At 39.9% G+C, this 14,437-nt stretch overlaps 1 protein-coding gene across 1 annotated transcript in view; it reads left to right on the forward strand.

Annotated features, from left to right (window-relative positions):
• Window positions 1–14,437, forward strand: part of lrp1ba (low density lipoprotein receptor-related protein 1Ba) — a 332,672-nt gene that overhangs the window by 154,109 nt on the left and 164,126 nt on the right. The window contains exon 23 of the mRNA XM_073862191.1: window positions 6,741–6,987. Coding sequence (XP_073718292.1) covers window positions 6,741–6,987 — 247 coding nt within the window. The remainder of the gene's footprint in view (window positions 1–6,740; window positions 6,988–14,437) is intronic.

The raw sequence follows: 14,437 nt of genomic DNA on the forward strand, positions 1-14,437 counted from the left end.
AAAAAATGTGGAGAAATGGAGGTTGTTTCAAGTCATGGTTGGGTAAAATGTGGAGAAATGGAGGTTTGTTTAAGCCAAAGTTGGGTAAAATGTGTAGGGTAAAATGTGGAGAAATGGAGGTTGTTTCAAGTCATGGTTGGGTAAAATGTGGAGAAATGGAGGTTTGTTTAAGCCAAAGTTGGGTAAAATGTGTAGGGTAAAATGTGGAGAAATGGTTATTTCAAGCCATGATTGGGTAAACTGTGTAGAAATGGAGGTTTGTTTAAGCCAAAGTTGGGTAAAATGTGTAGAAATGGAGGTTTGTTTAAGCCAAAGTTGGGTAAAATGTGGAGAAATAGAGGTTGTTTCAAGCCATGGTTGGGTAAAATGTTTATTCTAGACCCAGCAGTTTGGTTTTTCCATAGGACTTTAAAACCCAGCATTTCTTAACTTTTTCCATGTTTAAGTGCTATAATTGGGTCCTCAGTGGTTCTATCAACATAGAAAATGTGTAAAAGATCAACCCAGTAACATAGTTTGGTAAACCATTCTCTTCAAGCATGTAAAAATGGCTCTTTTAATCTGCACTATCCAACCACGGCACTGCCATTCAGTGTAAAGATCAACTCATTTGCATGTTAAAGGACACACACAAAAAAGGCACATTTTTGCTCATACCTACAATATGGCAATTTTAACATGCTATAATAAATTATCTATATAATATTTTGAGCTAGAACTTTACATATGTACTCTGGGGACACCAAAGATTTATTTGGCATCTTAAAAAGTCTTGAAATGTCCCCTTTAAAGGGCATAAACAAATTCAGTATCTCTTATTCGCGTCTCAAGGCATTTGGCTGAGATATCAGATATCTGTCCTGGCCTTCGGAGAGGGAGAGGAGATGATGAAGATCAGCTTGACCAAAAATAAGTCAAATAAATAAATAGGCTCTGACTTGCAAATATCAGTTCTGGTGTATCTAAATCTTTTTCTGTGTGGTCTGAACAGCAAAATGGTACATATTTTTTTACAAATAAACTAACAGTATATGGTTTGAGTTCTAATTTGATTTTAGAAATGCATCTGAGATTACAATTAATTGTATCTTCAGGATGTGTCATTTTTATCTTTGGAACTTGTAGACGGTTTTATTGGACGCACATGTCTCTGTTTGTTTAATGGTCTGACTAGTGGCTAAACTGAACTCTGGAACAAATACCTTGTACAAAAAGGTACTGGAGATAAAATACATTTGGGTTTGTCCATATTTGACCCAACCATGGGTTAAAAAACAGCCGCCCATCTTTTAAAGTGTGGTAAAATAACAAAAGCTGGCCTGAACCCCAATTCTGCTACCCAACGGCAGAGATAAATGTGTTTATTCTACAAGAGAAACTGCAAGATAAATAAAAAAATGTCAAAACTCAATGGTCCAGAAACGTCCCAAAATTTCCTGAGTTAGATAAATATTGTCTAGAATAGACCACACCGAAGGTCTAATCATGATAAATGACCCTCCAGGTAACTTTTCCGCTCTGTATCTGAGAGAGGACTTTGAATTCAATAGATGAAAAAGAAAGAGCTCACTGATTTTTTTCTTAGTTAGTAAGAGAAGAAGTGTCCTCCTGCCGCTCACGGACTTGAAACAGATTGTCACTCAACTTAGCCAGCTGGTACTTTCCTATTACAGGCAAGAAATCCTTATATTACTTGATCACACTTCATGTTCTGGAAGACAGGATAGACTTCACCTGCCGATATCAGCTTATCCAGCTCACTATTACAGTTTCTCCAGACTTTATAAAAGGACTGCATTTTTAACCTGTCTGTACTCTTCAACACAGCTTATAAAACCGCTTACATTTACATCAATGCATACAAACAATACAATTCTATCAGCATTTTTATCAGTATGTGTGTTCCCTCCAGACACAGCTCTTCCTTGATATCACCATGCTTTGTAACCCTACAGTCGCACAAGAGACAGAGTGACAGGCTACCATTCATTTTCAATGGGAGTGGCCGTTTGCCAGCGATGAGGTCGCCGCTGCTCCGAGCAAGGTGGGGCCAAATAGACAAGAAGGCTATTTTATGCAAATGCTGAGCGATGCGACAAAGCGACTGCCAATCGGAGTGAAGGGGCAGCGTGACGTAGTTCAGTGGCTCGAGTTGAAAAAAAATATTCAAGATGGCGGAAAATGCGTATTTCTGATAAGTTTGGCATTTTATCTCATATATTTAGTTACTTTTATCAAGAAATAAATATCCAAAAACATTGTTATTGTAGCTTAACAATACCTCTGAATTGATTTTTGATACCGCTTTTAGATATTACCCAGGAACGCCAATCAAGCAAGTGTGTGTCACTTGGGGTAACTCACTTTTGTAGCTAATGTGACGGGGGGGTTAAGGTTTGGTCTGAGGCTGTTTTTTCTGGGTTCAAGAAAATGCACCGGTCTGGATGTGTTAATGAAGCCCAACAGAAACTCTCTGACACAATGACCTTTAGGACATCTTCGATTTCCTGTGGGTACGGTTCATTTTGTCTGAAGGTGACCTTCCTGGTCAAATAAAGCCAAATGAAACAATAAAGGGCTGCTTTTATGTAGCTTGACTCTTAGCTAGTAGCACGGAGCTGGCAATGTCAAGGTCTCGTGTATGATTGACAGCTTACACATTGAATACATTTGAATACATTGAAAACATTTCTTACTACTAGTTTGTGTCTTGACTTCTAGAATAATTTTCTAGCATTTTTTTGTGATTTTCACAAAATGTATTCAAGGACAATTTTCTTCTAAAAATATATAAACATACAAATATATCAAATGAAAGAACAGACTCTTTGCTTTCAATCAAACAATAAGCAAACAAACAAAACGGGGGAAAAAAACGTTTCATCCTTTCTATATATTTTTTCTCTGCTTATAAACTCTTATCTGGGTATTTTTCTTTAAAAAAAATTTAGCAAAAAGCTGAAATTGCATTTTTTTCATCAAATCAGAGATCAGATTTAGAATGATTATCAAAACACAGAGTTTAAAATGAATAAATAACGTTTTGGCTTCAGTTTTTTCATAAATGGGTAAGTGGAGTATTGCAGATTAACATAAAAATTCATGCAATTTATGCACATTTTTTTTTCTCTTAATTGACTAGATCAGTGGTTCTCAAACTTTTTCAGTGTGTGCCCCCCCCTGTGTACGGCGCATTCCTTCGCGGCCCCCCCAAAGAAAATTTATGACAAAAACTGTTTTAAAACTCAACTTTTAATGAAACAAAACATATTGAATGATACAAAGTTATGCTGTTGGTTGGTAGCCTTATTTTTTTTTAGGTTTAATTCCACAGAATTCATGATAAATTAATTTATTTTATAAAATGTCATAAAGCTGGGGCCCCCTTGGCACCATCTCCCGGCCCCCCAGTTTGAGAACCACTGGACTAGATAACTCGTCAGTGGCGGTGAAAGAGTTAAAATGAGATATGGGGTGAAAAATAACATTCAAATTAAGTTTTACCTCTGTACTTAATTTAAGTTTATTTTGATTGTGGAATTGTTTTAATATTTGTACTGTAAAACAAGACAAAAACACTCTAAGGGCGTACTAACACCACTGCCAAAATTTGGTTTGTTTGACTATCGCTCTGTACCGTACCAAGCATGGGCTGTAAAGAAAGATGGACGACGCATCTCCATACACTTCCATTAAAAAAACGAAGGCAAAATTTCCCAAAAATGACTAGTGACATCTTGCGTCAATGATGTCATTTGCAGTAGTGATCATGAGGTGGATCCGTAGTATCAAGGCCCGCCCATTTTCCTGTTTAACTCAATCACAAACACAAAAATCAATTCATCACACACCGTTTTAATAGCCTTTAACAATCAACTTAAACTAAAAAGTCACCTTGCAAGTATTGATATGTAATGTGATTTTGATTTTAAATTGAGTTTTAAGTATTGCATGTTATATAAAATTTCACAAGACTTTTTTAAGATGTCAAATAAATCTTTGGTGTCTCCAGAGTACATATGTGAAGTTATAGCTCAAAATACTCCACAGAAAATTTACTATAGCATGTTAAAATGGCCACTTTGTAGGTGTGAGCAAACATTTGCAGTTTTGGGTGTGTCCTTTAAAATGCAAATGAGCTGATCTCTGCACTAAATGGCAGTGTTGTGGTTGGATATGCAGATTAAGGGGCGGTATTATCCCCTTCTGACATCACAAGGGGAGCCAAATGTCAATGACCTATCTGTTAACATGCTTGCAGAGAATGGTTTACCAAAACTAAGTTACTGGGTTGATCTTTTTTACATTTTCTATTGTTAGAAGTACTGGGGACCCAATTATAGCACTTAAACATGAAAAAAGTCAGATTTTTATGATATATCCCATTTAAATTCTTTATGTTGACATTTAAATAAAGTCCTCTTGTTTATACACTATATATGTAGAATCGAGTCACAGTTTTTGCTAATTCACATTCGTCTATTGAACTGTTGCTCTGCAGAGCTGCTATTCCCTCCTTCATCAGCATTTTAACTGAATCTTTAGGCAACTCACAGTCCAGAAAAATCCATTATTACCCCATTGGAACTTTTCAATTTTCTCTACTGTATTAGCAAGTTCACCTCAGACCTCATAGCTCGATTCTCGTAACTGAATCCTATATATCATTCCTGCCACCTTTTACTTGAGTCTAAATGAATGCAGTTTCATTTGCCTTTTTATAGCCTGCTTTTTTGCTACCGTTTCCCCATTAGTGATACTTGCTGTTCTTGTTACCTGCCTTTTCTGTGCTGTTTTCCATTTCTGCATATTTATTCCCGTTATAGCGCCTCCATTATGGCTACCTTGAGGATTCTGGAAACATTATGCGGTATTAATGCACTAGATGCCTTATTTAAACCTTGAATGTGCTCAAGGTGGTGTTACGTTGAGTGCCCATTTGGCCTCCACTCTCGAGGCATGAATGTATTTCCAAACATTATAGATATAAACAAGACGCCCCAGCTCTATAGTGACAGAGGAAATGCGTTTCCATCACATCCAAAACATTCATGTGACCCTGCCTGTGAAATCAAGGGTAAAGTCTTATAATCTAATTATGAAATTAGGAGCATCAAAGTTTGATTTCGATCATCGAGGATCTAAACAGGGATAAATTTAGAAGCCACCAAACACTTCTATGTTTTCCCTATAAGTAATTGCGCGGATAAAGTATGGTGGCACAAAATTAAACGTAAAAATGAGAACTATATTGTATGGAGGAAAGCACTTGGGACATCGGGCGCAGTAATATTGACGAAGTTTGAGTGAAAGGGGGAGGAGTCAGGAGTGATGATGTTACTGCACGCGGATGTCGAAGTGCTGCAAACTAAGTGCTCTTCCGCCGTACAATATAGTTCTTATTTTTATTGGCTTTAAAAATTGCCACGTTTTATTTTGTGCCACCAGACTTACTCGTGTAACTACTCATGTAACAGTCTTTAAATACGAAAAACATGGAAGTGTTTGGTGGCTACTAAATTAATCCCTGTTTGAATCCTAAGAAATGAATGAGGCTAGGCTAAATGCTAACACATTCACGATGCACTGTACAAAAATTAAGTGCACGCATTGAAAAAAGATTTGTATGTATTAATTTTTCTAAGTTGAGGTAAGAACATAGTAAAATATTGAAAAACGGTGGTGTTTTCCTTTTAAGCTTTGTTTTATATTAGTTTTTAGTTTATAACTTTCTTAGTTGTCCCTGCAATGAAATTGTCCCAAACGGTAAAAATTGTGTACTATTGCAGTCCTAGACGAATCCTTCTTCATTTACTACAGCCTGCTGTGATTCAATTTGGCAATGTCAGCAAACCCAGTTCCTGGTCGAATATGTAGAAAAGTTGTTGGAAAAACAAACTTATTACCGTTGTTGCAGTTTCGTTTTTGGTGCCATTAAAGTGATAAAAATCCCAACTTTCACCTTCATCGAGGCAACCCAAAGCAACATTTCTAATTGCTCCGTAACCTTTCCATGCTTCAATAATTCATTAAAACGAGCTTAATTTTTCCAGTGGTCATTTAAAAGAGTGATCGCTCCCTCCAGACCGACAACTACATTACTTTTGTACACAAGTGAAGAATAACAAAGCCATTTGCAACAATTATACACACTTATTAATGCAGCTAGAAGACTGTATTATTGAGGCAGTCACCCAAGGGGTCGACAATATACGGTCAGTTGACAACTTCGGCAGACACTTAACCAAATTTTCCCGTTCTGCATATACCCATGGGGCTACTTTGCGGCCGTCTCACCACATTAGTTTGTCCAAACCGCAATAAAGCGCTAGTAAAAGTGAACAAAGGCTCGGAGGCCAGTGCCAATGAGTTTTTATAGGAGGGGAAACAAAAAGGTACATAAATGCCCTGAAATTACACACCTGTGTGTGTTTTGGCTTCATGTGTAACATGGAGTCATGGTTAATTTCCTCTGTGGCTCTTGTGCAAGCATAAAGTGACCACGAGGCATATGTTCTGACTAATACCCAAGGAATAGCACTCAGCCAGGAGATCCAAACGGGAAGCAGCGAACCCTTTCTTGTTAGTCTATTCGGTTCCTTCAGGCTTTCATGAGACTCCCCGCTGTTCATCCTTATGGCTACTGGAGACTTCCATCAGTCTGCAACTTTTAACGGTCTCACTATTTGATGCCTTATGTTGTGTATTGAAAGTAATATAAAAACATGTTTTCCATCACAGATGAGTGTTCTGTACGGAAGGGCGGTTGCAGTCACGAGTGCGCCGTTGTGCCGGGTAAAGGGGTGACGTGTTCCTGTCCACCGGGGTTCCAGCTCGCCTCAGACGGACGCACCTGCGAGGTGCTGGATTATTGCACCAAGCACTTACGATGCAGTCAGGTGTGCGAACAACATAAGAACACTGTGAAATGCTCCTGCTATCCAGGCTGGAGTCTGGCACCTGATGGAGACAGCTGCCACAGCACAGGTAATGCAAAGTAGTACGTATCTGATATGTTGTAAAGGTTAGCTAAATGTTAATATTAACGTGAAATCGAATTTTTTTGCTTTCACAATGAATGGTCTTATGAGATTTTATGGAGTTCATTGTTGAAATCTCTTCAGAATATCTAGACCAATCAAGTCCTGTCAATGAAGTGAAATGGGTTGTGAATGCTGCTAATTTTGACTCGGACAATCTGGATTGTTAACACTAATGTTAAACACCCTAGCAACCAGGTGAAACACCATAGCAACGCCTACAGTAGCAACCAGGTGAAACACCTTAGCAATGCCTATCAAACACGCTACACACGCTAGCAATCAGGAAAAACACCTTAGCAATGCAACCTGATCTAACGAATTTCAGTGGTATTGTCACGGTATATTTTGCAAATTTTTCTGTGGCCATACCACAGACTTTCTTTTCCATGTCATTGTCACGGATTGGTTACTGAAATGTTTTGTCCTATTTTCTTGCCATTGTCACTTCAGTTTAGGGTTATGTTTACATAAAATGACATCCTTACTCAAACCCAACTGTAACCCTAACGCCTGGCGACAATGGGTTAAAAAAGAATAAATAAATAAAATAGTATGAACCAATACTTAAAGTGACATCCTAATGCAAACCCCAAATCTAACCCTAAACCGAAGCGACAATGGTTTGAAAATAGGAAAAAGCAGTTGAATAACCAATCCGTGACAATGACACGGAAAAGAAAGTCCATGGTACGGCCACGAAAAAATGCGGAAATTGCCTAGTAATCTGCAACCAGGTGAAACACCTTAGTAATGCCTAGCAATCTGCAATCTGGTGAAACACCTTAGCAACGCCTAGCAACCAGGTACAACACACTAGCAATCAGGTGAACCGCCATAGCAATGCCTAGAAGTCTGTTGAAACAGCTTAGCAATGCCTACAGTAGCAACCAAGTGAAACACCTTAGCAATGCCTAGCAATCAGGTGAAACCACTTTAGCAACCAGGTGAAACACCTTAGCAACACCTACAGTAGCAACCAGGTGAAACACCTTAGCAATGCCTAGCAACCAGGTAAAACACCCTAGCAACCAGGTGAAAACCCTTAGCAACACCTACAGTAGCAACCAGGTGAAACACCTTATCAATGCCTAGCAACCAGGTAAAACACCCTAGCAACCAGGTGAAACACCTTAGCAATGCCTATTAATCTAGTAAAACACCTTTGCAATGTCTACAGTAGCAACCAGGTGAAACACCTTAGCAATGCCTAGCAACCAGGGTAAACACACTAGCAACCAGGTGAACCACCATAGCAATGCCTAGAAGTCTGGTGAAACAGCTTAGCAATGCCTACAGTAGCAACCAAGTGAAAAACCTTAGCAACGCATAGCAATCAGGTGAAAACACTCTAGCAACCAGGTGAAACACCTTAGCAACACCTACAGTAGCAACCAGGTGAAACACCTTAGCAACGCCTAGCAACGAGGTAAAAACATCATAGCAACCAGGTGAAACACCTTAGCAATGCCTAGCAATCTGGTAAAACACCTTCGCAATGTCAACAGTAGCAACCAAGTGAAACACCTTAGCAACGCCTAGCAATCAGGTGAAAACACTCTAGCAACCAGGTGAAACACCTTAGCAACACCTACAGTAGCAACCAGGTGAAACACCTTAGCAACGCCTAGCAACCAGGTAAAAACCCCATAGCAACCAGGTGAAACACCTTAGCAATGCCTAGCAATCTGGTAAAACACCTTCGCAATGTCTACAGTAGCAACCAGGTGAAACACCTTAGCAATGCCTAGCTACTACGTAAAACACACTATCAACCAGGTGAACCGCCGTAGCAATGCCTAGAAGTCTGGTGAAACACCTTAGCAATGCATACATTAGCAACCAAGTGAAACACCTTAGCAACACCTAGCAACCACATGAAACACCATAGAAATCAGGTAAAACACCTTAGCAATGCCAGCTTCTGGGGCCTAGCATGCTTAGCAACCAGGTGAAACACCCTAGCAACCAGGTGAAACACCTTAGTAATGCCTAGCAATCTGGTGACACACCTTCCCAATGTCTACAGAAGCAACCAGGTGAAACACACTAGCAACCAGGTGAAACACCTTAGCAACGCATACAGTAGCAACCAGGTGAAACACCTTAGCAATGCCTAGCAAATAGGTAAAACACCCTAGCAACCAGGTGAAACGCCTTAGCAATGCGTACTGTAGCAACCAGGTGAAACACCTTAGCAATGTCTACAGTAGCAACCAGGTGAAACACCTTAGCAACGCCTAGCAACCAGGTAAAACACACTAGCAACCAGGTGAACCGCCAAAGCAATGCCTATAAGTCTGGTGAAACAGCTTAGCAATGCCTACAGTAGCAACCAAGTGAAATAAACACCCTAGCAACCAGGTGAAACACCATAGCAACGCCTACAGTAGCAACCAGGTAAAACACCCTAGCAACCAGGTGAAACACCTTAGCAACATCTAGCAACCACGTGAAACACCATTGCAATCAGGTAAAACACCATAGCAATGCCAGCTTCTGGGGCCTAGCATGCTTAACTCTTTCACCGCCAGCATTTTTCATAATTTTCACAAAAGTTTAATGCCTTCCAGAAAATGCTCCTTTTTAAATGTATAAACACACAATATATGAATTAAAAGAACAGACCCCCTGCTTTCAAACTAAAAAATCTGTTTCAACCTACCTTCATGTGTTCTGTTTTTATCACCTCTCAGATATGTGTAGGTTTCATCAAAAACACAAAATTTTGAGCAAAAGCTGAGATAATTCCATTTTTGTGAAGGACTTTTGATAGAGATCAGATGCAGAGCGATCTTTAAAGCATACACGAACATACAGCTGCCCTAGGGCAATACTTCCGGGTTTTATAAGTATAAAATACCTGGTGGATAATAGCGGTATTGCAGATTGACGAGATAAGTCGTCAATGGCGGGGAAAGAGTTAACAGCCAGGTGAAGAACCCTAGCAACCAGGTGAAACACCTTAGCAATGCCTAGCCATCTGGTGAAACAAGTTAGCAATGTCTACAGTGGCAACCAGGTAAAACACACTAGCAACCAGGTGAAACACCTTAGCAACATCTACAGTAGCAACCAGGTGAAACACCTTAGCAACGCCTACAGTAGCAACCAGGTGAAACACCTTAGCAATGCCTAGCAATCTGGTGAAACACCTTCGCAATGTCTACAGTAGCAACCAGGTGAAACACCTTAGCAACGCCTAGCAACCAGGTAAAACACACTAGAAACCAGGTGAAACACCATAGCAACGCCTACAGTAGCAACCAGGTAAAAAAAACCTAGCAACCAGGTGAAACACCTTAGCAACACCTAGCAACCACGTGAAACACCCTAGCAATCAGGTAAAACACAATAGCAATGCCAGCTTCTGGGGCCTAGCATGCTTAACAGCCAGGTGAAGCACCCTAGCAACCAGGTGAAACACCTTAGCAATGCCTAGCCATCTGGTGAAACAAGTTAGCAATGCCTACAGTAGCAACCAGGTAAAACACACTAGCAACCAGGTGAAACACCTTAGCAACGTCTACAGTAGCAACCAGGTGAAACACCTTAGCAACGCCTAGCAACCAGGTAAAAACACCCTAGCAACCAGGTGAAACACCTTAGCAACGCCTACAGTAGCAACCAGGTGAAACACCTTAGCAATGCCTAGCAATCTGGTGAAACACCTTCGCAATGTCTACAGTAGCAACCAGGTGAAACACCTTAGCAACGCCTAGCAACCAGGTAAAACACACTAGCAACCAAGTGAACCGCCATAGCAATGCCTATAAGTCTGGTGAAACAGCTTAGCAACCAGGTGAAACACCTTAGCAACGCCTACAGTAGCAACCAGGTGAAACACCTTAGCAACGCCTAGCAACCAGGTAAAACACACTAGCAACCAAGTGAACCGCCATAGCAATGCCTATAAGTCTGGTGAAACAGCTTAGCAACCAGGTGAAACACCTTAGCAACGCCTACAGTAGCAACCAGGTGAAACACCTTAGCAATGCCTAGCAATCTGGTGAAACACCTTCGCAATGTCTACAGTAGCAACCAAGTGAAACACCTTAGAAACACCCTAGCAATCAGGTAAAACACCATAGCAATGCCAGCTTCTGGGGCCTAGCATGCTTAGCAACCAGGTGAAACATCTTAGCAATGTCTACACTAGCAACCAGGTGAAAAACTTTAGCAACCAGGTGAAATCCCAAGAAGGACTGATACAAGAACAGCGGTGACACTACATCCCCTATGTGCCTTTGAGGAAGGCTATTAACCTCAGATTGCATTGGGGAACTGACTGACCCTACAGTTTCTGTAATGTAGAAACACGTCTGTTAAAGAGATAGTTCACCCAAAAATGAAAATTCTGCCTGTATAATTTTTTTTTGTTCTGATGAACATGAAGGAAGATATTTTGAGGAAAGTTTGTAACCAAACTGATCAGAGGCCCCACTGACTTCCATGGTAGGAAAAAAGAATACTTTGGAAGTCAATTGGTCTTCGCTTTAGTTACAGACATTCCTCAAAATATCTTCCTTCGTGTTCATCAGAACAAAGACATTTATACAGGTTTGTAGCAACATGAAAGTGACAGAATTTTCAACTTTTAGGTAAACTATTCCTTTAAATGACAAGTTCAGCTAACTTCCACAGTTCACATTTTGCTTGGTGAACGGTTAGCACTGTGTTTTTGCACAGTTTATATATTTGCTTTGTAGCGTTGGTATCGTTGCTTATATTTAGCCTACATGATGCGCATACCACATAATGTTTCAGAATCTATTTTTCCTCCTTCACCTGTGTTTTCAGGCCTAATGAACTCCTCCGGGACATTCTGATGAATTTAAAATGAAGCATGCTTTGATTTCGAAGGTGTAAAATGCATGTGCAATATTTCATATGGGTGTTTTGACTTCACGAATGCGTCAGAAAGCGACTGGGTTTCTCTTCATAGAAAGTCTAGAGAGCTTTGGTGCACCATATAAGAAAAAAATATGGATGTAAAAGAAAAACAGCTTCTATTTAAACACACCGCCCACCGCTGAACCTCTTTACTGAAGGCTGTCGAAATGCTTTTAGGTTGTGTCCGAGGCGAAATGGCCATGCAGCTGTAATTTATACAGAAAAACGTGTTTCTTCTGCATTCACAGTATTGTAAAGATGTGTGCGGAGTGCTGAGGTTTGTTTATTTAAAATTCATTTGCACCAAATTTGTTGTATTACTCTCAGAATAAAATGACAAAAGGGTCACTGGGCCGCTACCCTTTAAAAAAATTACAACCAACAGGTGCATATTAGTACATTGAAGATACATATTGGTACCTTCAATGTACATATGTGTACATAATAGGATCTTTTTTAAAGGGTGCCATCACAGTGGCAGCTTATGTACTGCACTATACATTTTTTCGAATGTGTAGTGAGCCTTAAACAAACTTAAAAAAAGGGGTTTTGGTTTTTACTAAACCAATGATGTCATGCATTTAAATATTGCCCATTTTTATCCTTCCACATGGTGTTTCAACATTATCTCATGGAAATTTGTACGTATTTTATGACATGGCTAATTCGTAATAATTCATATGATTTGCCTTTGCCCCTGTCACGTTGAGGTTAGGGGTGGGGTTTCGTTATTGCTTTTTTATGATAATTGTTTGTTAAATTTTTTTGTACGATTCACTTCGTATCATACATACAAATTTTTGTGAGGTCAGGCTGGATGTTTTTTTTTTCTTAATCAGATTTTAAGGTTTCATATACCTTAAGGAGATAGTTCAGTGAAACATTTTAACATTTTATTTTTTTACTTACCCTCATGTCGTTTGAACCCCAATGTTTTTCATTAGGTACGTTTACATACAACCAAAAATTCGCATTGATGGCTCAATCGTATTGAAAAGCCTTCATGTAAACACCTTAATCAACACGATTGAGGTCGATCCAATGCAAATGCGTATTGAAGGGGGGCGTACTCCGATCTGTGTTCCAATCAGCAGGAGAAAAGGACGCATGTAAACGTGTGAATCGTAGTATTTCCTCAATCGGACGCAGAAATACCTTGTGCACATGCGCAGAACATTTGTGCTTAAGTTTACGTCTTATATTTACCTCTTATATCACATAATTCCTGTCACAGAAACACGCAACAGCAAGACAGTGGCAACATGCATTATTAAGGTAATAAAGTCACGTGCTGTACATTATGCAGTTACAATATTACTTAAAGGAACACGCACACATTTTGTAAATTTAGCTAATTCACTGTATCCCCCAGAGTTAGATAAGTCCATACATACATTTCTCATCTCCGTACGTGCTATAACTCTGTCTGACGCAGCCCCCGCTAGCTTAGCTTAGCTCAAAGGCTGGAAGTGAACGGCTCCAGCCAGCAAACCGCTCCCAACAAGCGACAAAATAACACAAACATTTTCCTATTTATGTGTTGTGAGGTTATATGAGACATAGCTATCTTTTAACCGTATACATACAGGGAACTATATTCTCAGAAGGCGAAGCACTGCTACGTGGGCGGAGTGATTTGCACAACTCTGACCGAACTCTCTGCTCCTCACCAGGGGCTTCTCGGGTGCTGCGAGCAAATCACTCCGCCCAGTAGCAGTGCCTCGCCTTCTGAGAATATAGTTAAAAAATGATCTCATATGACCTTGTTATTTGTACACAGTGTGACTATACAAATCACAACACATAAATAGGAAAATGGTTGCGTTGTTTTGTCACTTATTGGGGGCAGAATGCTGGCTGAACCCATTCGCTTCCGGTCTTTGTGCTGGGCTGGGCTAGTGGGGGCTGCGTCAGACAGAGTTACAGCACACACGGAGATGAGAAAGGCATGAATGGACCCATCCAACTCTGGAGGATACGGTGATTAAGCTAAATCGCCAAAATGTGGGCGTGTTCCTTTAAAGCAGTAAAATAGCATTGTGCCTTCTAAAAAGTGTATTTTCATAGCCTATATCTGAAAACTTGTTAAAGGACAAGTTCGGTATTTTACACTTAAAGCCCTGTTTTTAGATGGTTTATGATGAAATAGAACGGTTTTGACTGAAATTTGGACATATGCGGCTGCCCCGAGAATTATTGGGTGTTTGTGTTTCACTTCCCACCTCTACAATGGCTTTAATGGTGCACTGGAACAATCCTTCCTAAAATGCATTAAACTTTCGTTTACAAAGACGTGAAACTTACCGAGTGGTCAGGGGTGTTTACTGGTATGCTCACACAAAATTTGCTGCAAAATACGCATTCCAACAGGTTTTATTGTAGTTTTTGCCAACTCCATTGACTTGTATTAGATGTGCTGTGAGGTATGGTATTACTCCGCGCCGGGAACTTTGTTTCTATTCTTGCATTTGGATTAGCACCACCACCTGGGCTGGAGTGTCTAT

The sequence above is a fragment of the Misgurnus anguillicaudatus genome, chromosome 23 (assembly GCF_027580225.2).
Source record: "Misgurnus anguillicaudatus chromosome 23, ASM2758022v2, whole genome shotgun sequence".
Lineage (NCBI taxonomy): Eukaryota > Metazoa > Chordata > Actinopteri > Cypriniformes > Cobitidae > Misgurnus > Misgurnus anguillicaudatus.